Source organism: Colletotrichum lupini, chromosome 10 (genome assembly GCF_023278565.1).
Source record: "Colletotrichum lupini chromosome 10, complete sequence".
Taxonomy (NCBI): domain Eukaryota; kingdom Fungi; phylum Ascomycota; class Sordariomycetes; order Glomerellales; family Glomerellaceae; genus Colletotrichum; species Colletotrichum lupini.
This window is the reverse complement of record NC_064673.1, coordinates 2,850,186-2,869,614: the sequence shown is the minus strand read 5'-3', so window position 1 is coordinate 2,869,614 and position 19,429 is coordinate 2,850,186. Positions and strand designations below refer to the sequence as shown.

At 35.3% G+C, this 19,429-nt stretch overlaps 1 protein-coding gene across 1 annotated transcript; it reads right to left on the bottom strand.

Annotated features, from left to right (window-relative positions):
• Positions 1–4,568: 4,568 nt before the first annotated feature.
• CLUP02_18006 (uncharacterized protein) lies at positions 4,569–19,394 on the bottom strand (the record flags this gene model as incomplete). Its single annotated transcript, XM_049296910.1, has 30 exons — positions 4,569–4,577; positions 13,094–13,226; positions 13,325–13,376; positions 13,480–13,537; positions 13,603–13,621; positions 13,678–13,711; positions 13,775–14,201; positions 14,249–14,294; positions 14,372–14,465; positions 14,528–14,586; positions 14,646–14,680; positions 14,855–14,932; positions 14,990–15,029; positions 15,095–15,216; positions 15,283–15,409; positions 15,468–15,567; positions 15,647–15,677; positions 15,753–15,961; positions 16,028–16,092; positions 16,127–16,601; positions 16,659–16,834; positions 16,909–17,032; positions 17,110–17,249; positions 17,314–17,514; positions 17,601–17,625; positions 17,798–17,938; positions 17,995–18,556; positions 18,600–18,992; positions 19,182–19,272; positions 19,330–19,394. 30 exons carry the CDS (start codon positions 19,392–19,394, stop codon positions 4,569–4,571), a joined length of 4,131 nt encoding a protein of 1,376 aa, XP_049138134.1.
• Positions 19,395–19,429: the final 35 nt, after the last annotated feature.

Sequence of the window (19,429 nt, the reverse complement as noted above, 5' to 3'; positions counted from 1 at the left end):
TCTTTAGTTCTATAAAACTAAACGGTTTAGTTATTTTTAAATAAATAAATATATTTATACCGTAATTTATTATTATTCTTTTTAAAACTAGTATTATTAACGTTAAATAATACCTTATAATTAATCTCTATTTAAATACGTTATTAAGTAATATTATAAAGTTCGTCCGAATTATAAAGTAATTCTACTTCGTTAAAATAAAAAGAACTAGTTCTTATTTTAATATTTATTTTTTAAAGTTAAAGTTGAATTTTTTCTTTTTTTTAACTCTTAAATTAAGAATTAGTTTTTTAAATACTTTGATCTTATTTTTATATAAGAGGTCTTTGAACTATTCTTTAATTTTATAAATAAATTTTTTATTACTATCTATTTTTTATATTATATAAATAGACTTAGTTAGGATTTTATTTAAATTAAGTTTTTCTTTAAACTTAGTAAATTATTTTTAGTTTATATAGTTTTATCATACTATATAGACGAGGCTATTTATAATTTTTTTAATATTAAGTCCTCTTTTTTTAAATTTAAAGAATTACTTTTTTATATTAGTTAAGAACTTTTACTTAATTCGTCCTTTAAAAAAATAAAATAAATTTCTTATAATAGGGTTTATTTTAGCTTTCTTTTTTATATTTTTATAAATTTAAAAAAGTATAATAATATATTTAATATTATTTTCTTTAAGAATATAAAGTTAGTAAGTAAATATCTTTTCTTTTTTTATTATTATTAAGGTTTTAATAAATAGTATAATATTTATAAGAGATTAGGCTATAAGTACTTAACTAGCAAGGCTATAATATAAGTATAAGTATATTATAAGACTAAAGCTTATAGAGTCCTTTATAAGGCTCTGCTTCTTAAAAAGTTCTTTTATAATAAGATCCGTATACTAATTACTAAGTTATCGGCGTCCTATTACTAGTTATATCCCGAATTTATTATAATTACTCCCCCCTTACGTAATTTTAGTCCTTAAAGTTATTACGTAATATCTTTTTTTAACGCTAATAATAAAGCTATTAACGTCGTTATTCGTAATAAATTCCGTAAAGCGTTAATAATATCCTTTCTTATTTAGGAACAAGGTATTACTCCTATCTCCTTATTTAACGGATACTTTATTATTATTATTTAGTAATAGCGCGCCGATTAGTTACTAAGTTAGTAGTATATATTCGTAATAAAGTATTTTAACTATCGTAATATATAAGAGCCCGCTTAACCTCGCGGTTATTATTATTACTAAGCTATTGATTATAATAAAAGATTTTTCGTCCGTTACTAGTTATATATTTACTTTTTCTTTCCTCTTTCTATTTAGCGACCGTTTTATAAATTCTTTCTTATATAACTATACTTTTCTTTTTATAATATTCTAATTCCGTATCGTTTCCTAATTATAACTCTCTCGCTATACTATTACTAAGTATTTACCGAAATATTTACTATTTCGCGTATTTAAGATATATTTAATATAAAGTATAATTTTAAAAAGGGCTTCTGCGGTCTTTATAGCGGTGCTCCCTATATACGCTACTTAGCTAGTCTATATTATAATATTAACGAGCTTATTTATATTACTAGCGCTTACGTCGCTAAGTATATTATTTATTAAATTAATAAGAAGAAGTATTTTGCTATAAGTCGTCGAGTCCTCGCTAGTCTATTATTAAAATATTAGCTAACGATATTTCTTAGGTTCTTAAGGAGCTATATAGCGCCGCTTAGTTTATTTAAAATACCCTTATAAAGTTCTATAATACTAAGGAATAGGGTAGCCTTAACTCTTATAAGCGCGGCCGCGTTCTTTATATTTTTAATTATATTATTAGCATATAAGAGAAAATAACTACTTATATTACTAACTTATTAGCGGGTAATAAAGTAAAAAAGGTCTACTTTAAATAGGCTACTCTCTAAGAGCTCGTTACTAACCGCGAGTATTTAAACTTATTAATCTTAATTATAATAAGTCGTTAGTAATCGTTTAGCGAATTTTCTTTTTATTAACTTAGATTTTTTTTTTAAGCTAGTATCCTTAATACTAATAATAAGACTAAGATTATTTCCTACCTTAGTTACCTCTAGCTAGCTTATTTTTATAATAATAGCCGTGCGACCGCTTTATAAAATAATTTTAATACTCTAGCTTAGTACTATAAAAAGACTCCTAAGGGCGTTACTATTACGTATATCTAAGAGTTTTTTACTTTCCCTACTTTTTATAAACGCGTCGCTAAGTTTTTAGTAAATAAAGTACTTACTTATACTATTATTATATATAGTACTACCCCTATTTCCTACGGTCCTAAGACTCGGACTCTTATTAAGAAATATACTCTTATTATTAACTATATTTTTAATAATAACGACGAGCGGGACGACTTTAGGTTTAAGTTTAATAAGTCCTAGCGCGAGGATACTAAATTTAAAAAGCTTAGTAACGACTTAGAGAATTTTCTTTTTTAGTATTATAATAAGCGCTACTACTTTAATATTAATAACTCGTTAACCCTTATTTATAATACTCTTTTTAATATAAACGAGGGTACTTTAGCCCTTAGTTATATTATTTTAAATTTTAATAAGGCTAGTATTACGCTCCTCTTATTTTAAATAAAGGCTTTATAATAGCTTAACGAGGCTATTATTTATATTAAAATTAAAGCCGCGGGTCGTAATAAGTAGTTCGACGTTACTAAGTTCTTTACGAATATTAATATTACTAAGGTCCCTTAGCTCGATTAGGATTACGAGAGCGTTACCTCGGATAACGTCCCCCGTCCTTAACCCGTTACTAACGATAATAACGTTACGGCCCCTATTTTACCTCTTATTTTACTTCTTATTATAGCTCCCGTTATACTTCTTATTATAGGTCCTATTATACTTCTTATTATAGCTCTCGTTATACCTCTTATTATAGCCTTTAACGGTAACTAAGTAGCGAACGCTCTATGAACCGCTATTATTAATATATATAATACTTTATATAACTTTAACTACCTCTTTTTTACTTATTATAATATTAATAAAGTTAACGGCCTTATTCTAAGTAGTTAGCTAAGTACGCGTATAAAGCCTCCCCGCTTTTTACTTACCGAGCGGATTATTATTACTAACTATTAAGCTTTAGAGGTATATACTAAAGCCGCTATTATTACTGCTAGTATTACGTAGGTTATTTCCTTTACGTAGCTAGATTTTAGCAATCTTTTAGTAACGTATTACTAAGGGTTATAATATTATATCTTTTTCTTAAGGATTACGCTAGGCTAGATAAAAAGGGTTTTATAATATATTATTAATTAACTTATTTTCGGTAACCTTTTATTACGAACTTAACGTTTATTATCTTATTTTATATATACCCTTTTTTTATAGTATTTAAATTTCTTAACTACTTCTACTACCCTTTTAAAATACTTAATAAGCTCTTACGTATTATACTTAGTAAGCTACCTAGCTTATTTAATAAAATATCGTAAGTTTCCTCCCTCGCTTTATATTATAACGATTTTTTTAACTTCCTAAACGTCTTATTTATTTTCTAATTCCGGGAGATTTACTATTTAGTTACTAACCGTTTAGCGATTTCCTTATAGCTTAAGCTAGGAAACTAGGAAAATATTATATATTCTCCGATACTACTCTAATAAATATACTTAGTAAGCCTATTTCCCTACCCTTTTAGTTATTACTATTTTAATATATCTCGGCGCTAGTTTATTATTTTTAAATCGTATATTCTTTATTAATAAGCTAATAACCTCTTTGCGATTAAACTCCTTTAGGGTATATCTTTTATTATAATAAACTACTTAGCTCTTAAAAGCTTATACTTATGCTCGCATAGCTTAGGCCCTAATCTCTCTAATTTTCTAAACCCTTTCCTAAACCCCCTAGACTATAGCCTTATAATTAAGTATATATTTAACGTACTTAGGGTAATAGCCGTATAGTATTATATATAGAGATACCTTTATAATAAAGTATTAGCTATTATTATATATAAACTCAGCCTCTTCTAACTACGCTACCTACTTATTTAGCGAGCCCTTAGTATAGATCTTTAAATACTTTTTTAATATTTAATAAGTTCGCTCTATTTAGCCGTCCGTTTATAAGTAATACGTAGTAAATAGTTAGTAATATATTACCCGTTCTTTAATAAACTCTTTTTAAAATGCGCTTATAAAGAGCTTATCTCTATCCGTAATAATATTTTTAAGCGTACCGAACTTATATTCGACCTCTTAGTATAAGATACTTACTATTTATACTACGTTAAGTATTTTAATAGTAAGTAAGAACTTTGCGAACTTTATTATATAATAAATAATAACTACGATATTATTATACTTTATGCTATTATTATAAGCGCTTAGCAATAGCCCCGTAATAAAGTCTATAAATATTTCCTAAAATAAGTATAAGGGTAGTAATAATAACTATAATTACCCATACGGCTTATATCTTAAGGTTATAATTCCTAAATAATACTTATAGTTCTTAACATATTCCTAGATATCTTATTAAATATCTTCTTAATAAAACTTCTTTTAGATTAGCTCGAAAGTTTTCGTAGCTCTTATATAACCTATTTTATAATTATCGTAATATTAGTAAAGGATCTTTATTTAAAGAGACTTTACTTAAGGAATAACGAGTCTTTTTTTAAAAAATAATATGCCCTATTCGTTAAGTAAATATATTCTTAGCTCGCTAGCCGTAGTATAAACTCTTATTAATTATAATATATAAAACTCGTTTTTAGTTTATAGTCCTTTAACGAGCTCTTTAGTCTTTAGTAAGAGATAGGAAGCGAATACCGTTTTGCCCTTTATAAGCTCTTTTATAATAGGGTATAAGATATATTATTTTAATATAATAACCCTAGCTCTATCTAACTCTTTTTTATCCTTACTAGACCGTTAACGAGCGTTTACTAATAACTCTCTTACTTTTTTACCTCGAGTTATTATAATAATAACTATTACTATTTTATTAATACGCCCTATAATATACTATTAATATTAAAAAGAGGATTCCCTATCCCTAGAGCTAGCCGATATCTAGCTAGGATTATAAAGAGAGGCCTTAACTACTTAAATATATACCTTAGTAATATTATTTTATTTTTTTAAGCTAATTATCCTTTACTAAACGTTAGGTAGTAGTTTATTAATAAGACGTAGCTTCTAAGCTAGCATAGGGAGAACGTCTTTATAAAGCACTTCCCCCTTTATATAGTCTAGTTTTTTAAATAAACCGTCCGCCGGGTTCGTTTTCCTTAGCTAGTATTTTAAATTAAAGTTAAATACTAATAGTTTATATACCTACCTCGCAAACCTTCCCTAAAAGTCCCGTATTAGTGCGCCGATTACTTTTTTAAGTACTTAGTAATCCGTTAGGATTATAAACTTTTATAAAAGGCCCTAGAGATAATAAGCCTAGTACTCTAGCCCTTTTATTATAGCAAGTAGTTCTTATTAGCCCGTAGCCTATTACTACTCTATATTTATAAGTTTCCGTAACTAATAAGCAACGGGTTATTATTCTCTATTAACTTATTATAATAAGATTACTATAATAGCTTTAACTAAAGCGTCGGTTTCTATTTATATAATACGTTATAAGTTTTAGTACGTAAATACGATTACTAAAATAAAAGTAACCTTTAGCTAATTAAATACCTCGTCTACTTCCTTAGTTTACTAAAAGTCCCTTATTTACCCCTTTTCTATTTTTAATAATACTATTATTAGTATAATAATACCTGAGTATTTAGTAATAAACTTCTAATAAAAGTTATAAAACCCTAAAAATACTTAGATATTCCTAATAGACTCTAGCGCCTTTTAATTAGTAATCGTTCGCACTCGTAACGAGTTAATCTCGATTCTTTTTAATATAATAATATAACTTAAGAACTCGACCCTTTTTTAATAAAACGAGTATTTTAATAATTTAGTAAAAAGCCTATATAAACGTAGACGTTAAAGGACCTTTTTAATATCCTCCGTATACTACTCTTTTATTATTAAATAGATTATTAAATCGTTTATATATACTATATAATAAGTATTTAGTAAGTCGGCGAGCGCTCGGTAAATATATACTTAGAACGTTATAGGTACGTTCGTTAGCCTAAAAAGTATAATAGTATATTTAAAATAACCGTATTAGCTCCGGAACGCTATTTTCTATCGGTCTTCTTTTTTAATTCGGATACGGTAGTAAGTATCCCTAATATCTATTTTTAAAATTTATTTTGCTTTATAAAGCCTATTTAGGAGCTTGCTAATAAGCGGTAGTAGGTATTAATTCTTTACGGTTATTTTATTTAGCCCGTAATAGTTTATATAGAAGCGTAGCGTACCGTCCTTTTTTAATATAAAAAGGATCGGTACCCTAGCTTTATTAACTAAAAATATAATACGACTATTCGCTAGGTTTTTAGTAATATACGCGCGAAGCTTATTAAGTTATTTTTTACTTAATAAATAGATAGGACTATATAGTAGTTTAGTACTTAGAACTAAGTTAATAAAGTGTTCTACCCCGCTATATAACTACGGTCCCTTTACTAACTACTCGTCGAACGTTTCTACTTTTAATTAAAGTTTTAATAATAGACCCCCTTATAGTTTAGTCTCCGTTACCCCCGTAATACTTTTTATAATAATAATATATAATATATACGCCCTCTTACGATTCTTAATAATATTGCGAGCTATTATTTCTAGTTCGGTAACCGAGATAGGCTCGTACGATTATATATTCGTTACTATTATAATACGAATACCCTCTTAGCTTATTAATAGTCGTAATAATAAGAGGTCTACTATTCTTTTATCCCTATTAACTATAGTAAATAATTACTAAATCTTTTTTAGCTACTTATAATAGTTAATAAGGAAAAGTATTAATTAATAGGCTTTCCTCTAGCTTACGGCTTTACCCTAGAAGTCCCTTAACGAGGGAGCTATAGTAGTAGCCGGGGTTAACCCTAAGTAGGTTACGAGCCTAGTACTAATAATATCTATCTTAGAGCATATATTTATATTAACTTTTACTAGCCTTTTAGTAATACTTTATAAAACTATTACCCTACCCTTCGTAATTATTCTTATTAGTACTTTCTTAATACTTAGTATAAGTATATTAAGTATATTACTTACGCTTACTCGTTTATTAACGAGTCGACCTCTATAACTCTTAGCTTAGTAATAACTTATTAAATAGTTATTAACGTTAGTTTTAATCGGGGGTACGTCGGCTTATCGTTACCCCTATTTCTTAACTTATTTTTTTAGTACTTATTAAATATATAGCCTATTTTATTATACGTAAAGTACTTAATATTACTATTACGACGCTTTTATAATAGCTCGGCGCGAGTATTCTTATTATATAGCTTTTATAATATTACTCTTAGCGAGTCCTTAGAGCTTAGCCCCTTAGAGCTCTCCCTACTCTTTTTTTTATAAAAGGGGGATATTTAACGCGGTTATTTTAATAATAAATATAGCCTCTTTTTACTATCTTTTTATAACTAGTCGCTGCCTTTTTATTAATTTAATAACTATAGTTTATTAGCCTCGTAAGCTATATTACGTACTCTCTTAATTAAGACCCTATAACGAATTAAATCGTCCTATAACTAAAATAGTAATTTAAAAAAGAACTAGTATACCTCTATTTTTAAATTCTTTATATCTTTTATACCTAGGTTATAATAGATCGCTAATTACTTAGTAAGGAACTAGGTAGGGGTCTGGCCCTCCTTTAGCTTCTTTATTCTTAGCTCTTTATAATATTCCCGTTCCTAAGTCTTAAGGTCTACGTACTATTAGTAAATAAACGCTAAGAAGTTGCCCTAAGAGAGGGGATCCTAGAGGCTCTTTTTGTAATTACGCTATTACGTTTATAATAATAAGAATATTTTAAATAAAGCCTATTTAATATACTATTTTATAATACTTTTTACGTAAAGCTTATTATTTACTTTTATAATAATAATCTAGTTTACTATTTAGGTACTCGTAAACTCTTTTTTAATCGGTTTATAATTATAAAAAGGAGGCTTTTTATATTCTCGTTAACCTAGATACGTCGCTAGCCGCTTAGTAAGTTATTAAACGAGTTCTTTATATTAACGCCGTTCTTAGTTTCGATTTTTAATTATTATTTTTATTATTTTATAAAAGTAGGTTATTATTAAGCTTATAGCGTCTATTAGACTAGCTATTTTAATACTACCCGCGCCTTTATACGCGCCTTAACTTCGTATATTTAGTAATTAATTATTAATAAACGCCCCGTTTATAATAAATAGGGTCTTTAAGGTATTAATAAAGTAACTAGCCCGTAAGGGTAATCTACCCCGATTATTTTCTTTATCTAGCTCTTTTATAAACGCTAATATTTAGGTAGGACTTACCCTATAATAAGCTCGTTTTCCTAAATAAAATAGGGTTAAGTAGTTAACTCCGGATAGTTATAGCTCGTTAGCGCTAATAGCTTTTTATTAATAGCTAGGTATCGTTTTATTAACGTTCCGTTCGTTTTTATAATTTATTATTACTTATACTAATTACTTTATAAAAATAAAAGCTTTAGAATTATAAGAGATTAAGCTATAAGTACTTAATTAGCGAAGCTATAATATAAATATAAGTATATTATAAAACTAAAGCTTATAGAGTCCTTTATAAGGCTCTGCTTTTTAAAAAGTTCTTTTATAATAAGATTCGTATACCGGTTGCTAAGTTATTAGCATCCTATTGCCGGCCGCATCCCGAATCTATTATAGTATTATATCTAAATTATCCCTTATTTTTAAATCGTTTTAAGTACTATTTTATTTATTTTTTACTATCTTAGTAAGTAAGATAATTATTATTATAATAAGCCGTTTATAAGAGTTATTTATAAAGGACTTCCTTATTTATAATATTAGCTCGCTTTTCTAAAATAAGTTAGTATTAAATACGCTTAGGTTATTAATAATCTCTAACTATATACCCTAGCTTATTATAGTTATAGTACTTAAAGTCCTTTTTTTGATAAGGTTATTCCTTTTTAATAATACTAAGATTTATTAGTCTATTATAATATTTTATTATAATAGTCGTTAATTTATACTTATATTTATTATTAAGTTTAGCTCGGTTATTCTAAGTATTCTATCTTTTTTATTTAAAGTACTATTTATAAAATTAATTATTAATCTTAATTATTATATTAATATAATTATAGAGTTTATTAAGTTAGTCTTAATAAGAGAGGTTATCTTTAATTTCTTTTTTTAAGCCGTAATAAAAAGCCATTATAAATACTTCATTACCCTAATTAAGCTTAAAAATAATTTATTTAAATTTAGATATATACTTCTTAATTAACCTTTTTTATATAAGGGTCGTAAGTCTTTATCTAGTAATTCGTTTTTTATTAAGATTATTAAAAGTTTCCTTAAGTTTTTTTTTAAATTTATTATAGTTATTAAAGATCTTTTTAATATTTTTATTTTAAATATTACGTTCGTTCTTAAGGTAGTCTTTTATAAAAGGTTCGAATTAAATAAAAGTATCTTTTTTAAAAAATAAAACTATATAATAAACCTTATTTACTTTAGTAATAAAAAAAGTTTTATAATAATATAAATAGGCCTTAGTTTAAATAAAAAATCCTTAGAGAGTATTTAGGGACCTGTTATAAAGTTCCGGTTTAGGGTACTTAGTTCTAAATATTAAAAGTAATCGGGGCGCTATAAGCTAAGTATAAAATTACTTATTCTTATTCTTAAGTTTAAATATTATATAGTAGTTTTTTTCCGGCTTTATAAATATAAAAGATCGACCTTAACGGGATTACGCTTTTAAAAGAAATTATATAATATAGTATACTTTTTAACTATATAATACGCACAATATATCCTAAGTACGTACTTAATATAATATAGTAATTTTAATACGAAAACCGCTATTTAATTTAGGATAAGTAAGCTACTTTGCGGTAGTACTAATTAAAAAGGTTAATAATAAAGGTCGGCTATAATAATTAGTTATAATAGTCGGCCGTAATAGTTAAAGGCGGCCCTTAACTATAGAGGTTTTAAACTTTAATAATAACGTAGAGGTTTTTAAAAAAAGGGCTAAATAGGCTAATATTTACTACTTTTTTATTATATTAGAGCTCGTAAAAATTCTTTTTATCCTTATTACTTTTAATATTACCTAAAGCTACTCTCTATTTAAACTCAACAAATCTACTAAATAAATCTACTAAATAAATCCACTAAACAAATCTACTAAATAAATTTACTAAACAAACTTATTAATATATAAACTACTACCTAGATAGCTAGTTAGATAACTAGTTAAGAGGTTAGCTAGTTAAAATACTACCTCGACGAGAACCTACTCTAAAGATGCCCGTTATATAAAAGAATAGATTATACTAGACCTAGCTGCCCACGCGGGCTAGTACTAAGAGGTCCTGTGCGTATTAGAGTGGGTAAAGCTCGCCCTATAGGTAGCTAAAACTTAGGAGGACTACGGCAAAAGGTTAGGAGCTGTTAATAAAAGGGAGATAATAGTCGAGTCGGTTAATTTTAGTTAGTAGTTAGGTATAGAGCGCATTATACCTAGTTTTCCCTAATACGTAATACACGGTACGGCCCCGGCGGATTGCTCTATCGGGGGGCAGTTTAAATATTATATTATATAACTATTAAATAGTAAGTATAATTACCCTAATAAGCTGCGCCGTATTATTATTATGAATAGTTAATATATTCGTACTATTTAATTAGTTTTTTAAAAAGTAAACTTACTAAATAAGAGTAATTAAAGTATTATAACTAGCTAGTTATAATAAATATATTAATAAAAATTAAGGCTATAAGTACTAAGTAAATAGTATTATAACCGTAAATAGCTTCCTTAAAGCTATATTTATAAGTTATAAAGTAGGTAAGGCTTTAGTAATTAATTATAGTTTTATTAAAAGGGGTTTTTAATAAAAATAGCTAAAAATAATCGTAAGATCTAATACTAAGTTAATTACTAAAGAGCTATAAGAAGTCTATCCTTAAGCTTAGTTTAAGTTTATATTATATATAAGTCCGCTCGTAAATATATTTTTTATTAATAATTACTCTTATTTATTAAGTAATTACTAAATAGATATTAATAAGCGATTACTTAGAGTAATTATAATAATTACTTTATTACGTAATTATTACTTTTTATTTATACGTAACTTATTTATAGTTCTTTCGTTCTATAAGAGTTATTTTATATTCCTATACTTTTATATATATAGTATATTATAATTATTTTAAGCCTACCGGGCGGGCCCTAGTTTTAGTTATATATATTAGGTCGTAATACTAAGGTATATATAAGTAGCAAAATTCGGCTACTATAATTATTATTAATTATCGTTAATTTTATAATAAAAAAGCGTTAATTAAGGTTAATTAGTAACTATTTAACGATATAATCTAGCCCGTTAACCCTCTTTATATTTATTACCGCCCTCTAGTATAATTATTTACTTAATATAATAAAATATCCTTTTTATTTATTTTTAAATTTCCTTTAGTAATAATACGTACTAGTACTCTTATTAACGACGTATTACTTCTACCTAGGGCCTAAGCGCCCCCTTTTTAATAGTCTATCTTTTTATCTATAGCTAGTAAAGTTTAATAAGATTAAGGTTAGGTAAATTATTTAGTTAGAAAAGCTTTATAATCTCGAAAAAGCTATATATATAATAAATAAAATAATAGTCGTAAGTAGGTACCTTATCTTCTTATATAATTAAATTACTAAGTAATTCTTTAACCTAAGGGAATAATTTAAATAATAATATCTCTTTATAATATCTATATTAGTTAATCTTACCCTTACCGTTCCGTACTAACTTACCTAATTTCGTATTCTAATTAAATTAGGGTTTATAACCTAGTAGATTTTATAAGCTTATTCGCTCTATACTACTCTTAAGCTCCTATTATTAATATTAAACGGGCTCGAGTTTAGTATTAAGCTAAGTAATCTCTACTTTAGTAGCCTTTTTCTTAATAATAGTCTTAAGAATTTAATAATAGCATAGCCCTTTCTTTTCGTATATAAAAAAAGCCCTAAAATATAAATTTAAAATAACCTTTTTATCTCTCTCGTATATACTATTTAATATAGGCCTTATTTAGGTAGTACTAGAGCTTATAGCTACTATAATAGTAATTAAGGGTAATTACGGTCTCGTTTAACTATATAACCCGCTTTTAGTTATTAAGGGTTTAGTACTAATAATCGAGGTACTACTTAAGTTGCTCTTATTATATCTTTTTTATTAGGCCTAGCTTATAAGTTAGTTTAGTCTTATAAAAGCCGTAATAATAAAGGATTTGCTAAATAGTTATTACTAATATATTAATACCGTCGTTTTTTATAAAGTCTCTAACAATATTAATATAGTTCTTTTTATAGCTATACTAGTCTTAGTAGACTTTACGAATAATAACGTTATTAACCTCTTTAGTTTACTTAATTAAGCAGCTATTTCGGGGGGCATTTTCGTAATAAATAAGTTAAATTAAAAAAATAAGAGTAGCTAGGTTAAATCCGTTCTTTTTTATACAAATAAAAACGTTAAAAATAGTACGGATTAGAATTCCTAGAGCCTAAAATATTTATTTAGTAATCTATTTAACTATACGACTTTATAAAGCTAAAATTACTACCCTAACGCCTAGATTTAGCTTCTTTTTTATTAGTATCTTAAGATTTATACTAAGAAAAAAAAAAGGTTCTAGAAGTAGTAATTTAGTAAGTTTAGTAGTTTTAATATTCTCGTAAACCTCGTAATAATTGTAATAGTAGTATATAAGTTAAAGTAGTTACTATAGGCAGTGCTAGGGTAAAAAGTAACTAAAGTAGGTTAAAAATAATCCGTAGCCTCTAATTAGTCGAAATTAGTCGTAATTATGGGTCTAGGTCTTAGCAGCAACTACAAGGACTATTGAGACGCACCTCCGTACTCCAGCGTGTCCCGTTCTTTATCGACATACGACAGCTCGTAGGCTGCCAACCGATTCTATTGAGGATCCGCCTTGTTGCAGGCCCTTCTCCCTCCCAGAAAATGACTGTATCGCACCTCTCAAGGGGACGCTGCCACTCATGTAAGCGGTGCAGCTAGGGAAGCTGTTGGTGTGGATGGGTGGCCCCTGGAAGGTTTACATGCAGATGAGAGATGATTTCGTAGGATAGCTGCCACACTGTGAAGAGAACTTCAGATCGACCAGAGCTTCAAAGTGACCTCTGCCCCGTCATAACGAGCTTGCAAGTAAAAGCCTAGTCAGGAGTCAAACAGCGCTCGTGCGTCGTCCTCAGACACTTTAATTTGTCGACGCTGCAATTCGGTCAAGGTTCCTCCTGGATTATCTCGAACACGTACGCGTAGTCGCTTCGTCCCGCGGATCGACTTGAGTACCGAGTGCTATCCAGAACGAGTTCTGAAGAAGGAGCAGAGTTACTTACTGCAGGTTGGCCAAACGAGGAACAAAATGCTTTTTCCTACATGTGCTTCGGCACCTATGCTGCTTGCTCAGTGCACTGAGCCCTGTTACATTTGCAAGTCAGTTCCAACACGGACGGAGGTAGCATGCCGCAATGCGCGTGTTTTAAGGCTATGAGCGACATCATGCAGTGTCAAACGTCAGATTGATGACTTTCCTGATACGCAAGGCCACTCTTGCCCACCTGCGCGAGTGGAATGTAGTCTCTCTGAGATCGGACATGGCGCCGCATCGAACTCGGAGAAACCTGCCGCTCGTCATGGGATATCGCAAACCGCGTAGCGGCCAATATGCATGTCGCCGTTCTCTGAACAAAGTCGGGCGTGTGGGTGCTGGCGACGTCTTTGTATGGCTGAAGATGCTTCACCGTGGTTTTCGGGTCTGGTACCCAGTCCTCACCCTGTCGCCCTGCCGATGAGCTGCATTGCGTGTTCAATTCGTGAACTCCCAACGTGAACCAGGGTAAAGCTGCCCTTTTCTGCTTGCCGCAACATGGGACCGAGTTTGCAATAGGAGCTCCACCAGGACACATCTTCTCCAAGCCGTTTCCGCCCGCTATACTCGCGGCCGCGATGATACCGGAAGACTTGGCCGACTTGAACTTGCATCATAAACCCTCAGCTGCCCGCCCAGAGAGCTTGCCGCCACCGAATAAGGGGTCAGCGTTTGGAGGGTCAACTCAATGGCGCTGCCGCTTTCATGGAAACACAGGGCTGATGAACGCTTTATCGTTGGCAACTTGCAGACTTCCTGACGACTTATAGGCTGTACCTATGTACCTCTACTTCGTAGAATTCGGAGAAATAGGTGTACGAGCTGCTTTGGTCAGGGTGGACTGGCGCATCTTGAGAGAACGGGGGTCTCCCTGACTTCAGTATCGACTGTTTCGCGGGCACCTCTACTAATCGTCTCAATGAGTTGCCTGACTTTGCCCCGGTTGCTCCGGGCGGAGGGAGCCGGGCAGCTCGTTCGTTACAATTGACAGGCTGCCCGTCTCGTTGTGTTCTCATTTGCCCGTTTCTAGTTAGACGGTCCGATTGGAGACTGACTGGGCTTCTGCTGCGTCAGAACATCAGTTGGCTGTAACCAACAAGTTTGCGGGGTAATAATGTGTTCAGCAGAGTTGACTGATGCGCTCACCGATTATCACCACACTGGCTACACACACCCTATAGCGGGTTGTGTGTAGGCATAGATACAGACCGGTACGTCCATCCTAGATAGTCCGTTTTCTCAGACCCTTCGTTGACAAACCCCGTGGAAGCCCGGACAAGGTGTAATTATCAGATTGGTAGCCGGGCGATTGTGGCTTGTGTCGTTAACCATCTTCATCTATGAGTACGCGTGAATAAGCTCTTAACCGTGGACAAGGTCAGTGCCGCCAGCCACCTGCGTTCCCTCTGCCTCGCTCACTGTGAAGAGTATTCGACTTGTGTGTCCGCAGTGCGTAGGCGACCGGCCTTGACGAACATTGGCATTGTCAGCCAAAAACACCTGCGATTCATCTTATGTATTACTCCGTAGACTTCTTTGAGCGAGAGCCCATATCGGGTGGCATAGGATACGCAGGGGCCAAGAGCCAGAAGTGAAAAGACGTAGAACCAGTTGCTGGCGGTCTGGCAAAACCGCCAACGCATCAAAATAAAACTAACTGAATGAATGATGGGTCAGATGGTTGGGACTAGAGGCGGGCAGGCCGCTTGATCTGCAGCGGCATGCATGAGCAAGCGAGAGAACAAGGAGGCCGCAATAGAGGATCGCACGCTGCAGGCATCGAGTGGATGGACAGGTGGCCGTTGGATGCATGAGCTGCAGAGACAGCGTCGTCTCCCCGCTTTGATTGATGAATGAGGGAGGCTGCGCCGACCTCGTCCATCGGAAGTCTGAGGCCCGGCTATTGGCGTGGATGCGGTTCTCACCAACGAAAGCACTGAAGACGTGTGCGTTTTGTGATGGAGAGAATCCTCCTTTTGAGGCTCTGAGCGTCATTTCCGGTTAGTGTTATCAGCAGCGTTGGATGATTCGGCTTGAAGTTAAAGGTGCCACTGGAAGAAAGTGCCGTCGCATCCTCATCCAACTGCCATCAGCGTTGGGGACTGGACCCTGGACCTTTCTTTGCCTACCAATTGTTGCTGTTAATAACTCAAGGCACAAGCCAGACTTGGACAGTTCTGCAGTGCAAGGTCACGAGCGGCGGACAAGGTTTGAGCTGCGAGATTGAACTCTCCGGGCGTCTCCTTTTTTGCCTCGCAATAGTGTTAATCTGAGTTATCAGTACGAATGAAGTCGGGCAAATTCCCCAGGCGTGGTGAGACCCGAAATTGAAGCCGTTGACCAGCCGCCGATGGCCAGAATGAGCGTCTGGACAATGGCACGAATACCTACAGAGTCGAGGAGGAATAGGGCTAGCTAGTAGTGGCGATCGACGGGGCCCGTTGCTTTGAGATGTTTCATCCTTGCTTGTCTCCGCTAAATGATTTGTTCGAGAAGGCCTGGAAGATACTGTGTTTGGTCCCCTATCCGTACACTTTGTGGCTGCGGTCTGGAAGCTCGGAGCTGCGTTCGCCATGGTCGAGCGACTTACAGCCAGGGAGGGAGGGGAAGAACAAGAGGGTTGCAGCAGACTGTGATTTTCGAAACCGCTTTGAGGATCCAGAGGTTGAGCGATGAGGACTTCCCGAACTGATAGTGCGCTTGGTTTGGTTTCCAAGCATAGCCAGCACCTGAGCAGGACTGACGGCCAATATGGTATGATCCATGCCCTTAGCATCAACTTTTCTCGCTTTTCGATCCTTTCGGGCCTGCTTTCGTAGGCGGTTTTGTGTTGTCGTATCTGTGGTCGCCGATCTTCTCGGCCGGCAGCCGACACGGTATCTCGCATTGTCCGGCAGGCGGTATTCTTCCCGTGATAGACAGTTGAAATGGCACGGCCGCCCGAGAGTTTTGCAGTTTTGCAATTCAACAGCGCCGATCGTACACCAACCAGTCGCAGGCTCTGATGCTAGGTTGTATTTAATTCCTTATTATTGGCGCTGTTAATAAGACCTCAAGCACGGACATGGCAAGGGCAGTCGATGGTCCACTGGCGCCCGCGCAAAGTTAACGGCGCAGACGGCACCGTATGTCGGAGCCACGTCCGATGTGAGAAACTGAGAATTTCTATGAAGGCTGGGGCGGTGACGGCTGCTGCCCAAGAAGGTTTGGTCGATGTACCGAATTCGTATCGTGATAGGGCTAAGAAGGCACCACTAGGTGAAAACGCATTAGGTGCAAAAGAAGATTGACGACTCGTCATTTTCTTATGAGACTAGGTCTCGGGGTAGACCACTAGTATGTCTCTGATTAGCGCTGCTTGGGTATGTCGGGCATCCATCATTCCAATCGAGAAACACGAAGAGGAGCCCTGAGGCTTTTGTGAAGACTGCTTGAGCCCTGAGCAGCAAGGCAAGGCAAGGCAAGGCAAGGATGTCATGCGCCAGAGCCGATGCCTTTGTGTTGTCTCCAGAGACGGCTGATGGCGTTGCCCTCCTCATCAGAAAGGGCTGCGACTCGGCGGGGGAACAGGACGCGGACTCTGGGCGTCTGGTGTAGGTAGTGCAAGCAACGGCCGTAAACCTCCTCGACGTCGGGGGCGTCGCATGGTAAGTATCTTGTGGGTGATGGCCGGGTGGTCAGTCAGGTACATAGGCGGCCGGAGGAGGCGCTTTTCTGACTCTGCCACTTCCGTGCCGCACTTTGCATGTTGCCGCAAGACGGTGCAGCTGCATGTCAGTGCTAGGCCGCCGGGGCTTGGCCATCCGTGGCCGTACACCAACGCCTCGATCGAAATCGGAAAGGTTGAGATAAGGTCAAGTACGTAACGTTGTGTCAGCCAGTCTGTGGAGAGCCGCTGTCTTATGTGAGGAGAAGTGTCCCTTCACACCGTTTTCAACAAGCAATTGAGAGTTGGATTTCTTGCTGTGATTTTGGCCAATTGATGGCTGCACTGAGAACGACTGACTCATAGTGACGAGACCCCCTCATCGCTGTGATCAATGTGCAGTTCATCCGCGCCGATGAAAGATAGATCTCAGCTCCATGTTGTAAAAGCCTATGGTGGTTTCGTAGAAAAAACATTCTGGCTTCTGCCAATGGCGAGATTGGCCGTACCTAGTTAGACTTTTGATAGACTTGTTGTGTGCGGGTGTGCGTACCTACTTCGAGCCCCACTGTCATAGGTAGTCCCTGGCGGCGAGACATTAGATTGAACGTCGACCGTTGAGCCCACTGCCTCATAACCGCCCTCACTAATACTCCATATTACTCCGTACAGGCAGCGTACATGGCTGGGGTCGGGATCTGCAGCTATTGTGTTCGCGAATACGTTCCATGCGACGTGCCAGCGTGCCCATCACTTCTGCCGCGTTGAAGCCATGTGGGACGGATAGAGCAAGCGATGCAGAACACCACACCAAAGTGATATTCACGCGGGACCACGTTCTGTTCCTGAAGCAATGGCGGCCAGTCATTGAACGATAGCTCAATACGCCCCCAGTGATGACGGCTGGTTTTCGCAGTGAGGGTACAGGAAGTGGTGGGAGACAGTGAAATAGATGTTGCTTTGAATCGATATTCTCGACTTCGAAGGATTTGACTTGGAGGGTTGAAGGCTAGTGTACTCCGTGGTACAGTAGCGTACTGGGTAAGGGCCAGTGAGTGGCGGCAGGCCCCGTCAGAACAGTAAAGCTCAAGATCTTCGCGCGGCGTGCGGCGTGCGGCCTGCAGGTGGATGGAGTCGCTAGTATTCATAGTGCCATGTACTATGGAGACGAGGCGGGCTTCAAAAGACGATGAGCCGCCATTCCCCCGTGTCAAGTCGTCGTCCAGTATCCGCTGGCAGACATGGAGAAGGAGATGGACATGGATGTCCAGGGTCCTGTTTTTGTTGTGACCGAGAATGGAGATTTCCGATTCTCCCTTGCATGTGTGGACAGTGTGGGTGACTGAGTGCGTTCGAAACGATCATCAGATCAAGCGTGAAGCGTCCATCAAGTGTATGTCGACGGGAGTGTGAGATGTCAGAGCTGAGAGATTGGAAGGTACATCCGAACCCCGGCACCCGTCTTTTTTGAAGCCGAAGCCGAAGCACTTCAACTTTGTAGGTCGTATTGTATTGTAATCTGATTATTCGAAAGCGAGGCAAAGAGAAGGGAGGGTGGACGTTGACGTTGACGAATCCAATGAGACGAGATGAAGATGGAATACTCCGTACGTACCTTGCCTTACACCGTTCGTGGGTACGTACTGCAGAATACTCCGTGTCCGTTCCTTCCATCTTGATTTTGAGATGCTGAGGCAGCAGGTGGTGGTGGTGGTGGTGGTGGGTGTGACCTGGAGGTGAGGTGTTTCCAGTCTGCGGTACAGACTCACAGAGTACGTACCGTCCGGTTTCTTCCCTACCTAGGTAAGTTGTGCGCTTCTTTCCTTCTATCCATCCTTCCACCATTCCTTCCCTTCCCTTCCCTTCCCTTCTCCTCCCCTTCCCGTCCGTTGTCCCCTTCCCATTTCTATCATCCTTCATCCATGGCTCCTTCTTCCTCACAGTGACAACAGTACCCCCGTGAGATCCCCCTGTCTTGCGGAAAGAAGGTACGGGCATGGGTACGTACCGCCGATATGCTGACACCACGCCCCTGGTGTGGAGTCTCCGTGTGTTCTCTTGGCCCTTGCCCGGCCTGCCACCTCCTCACTCGCTCTCTCCCGTCTCCAGTCTCCAGCCCGATGCGATGCAGCGGTGGTCCTTCGTTGCCCTCATCCGTCCCTTCTCCTCATCCACCCCTCCCCCTGCTC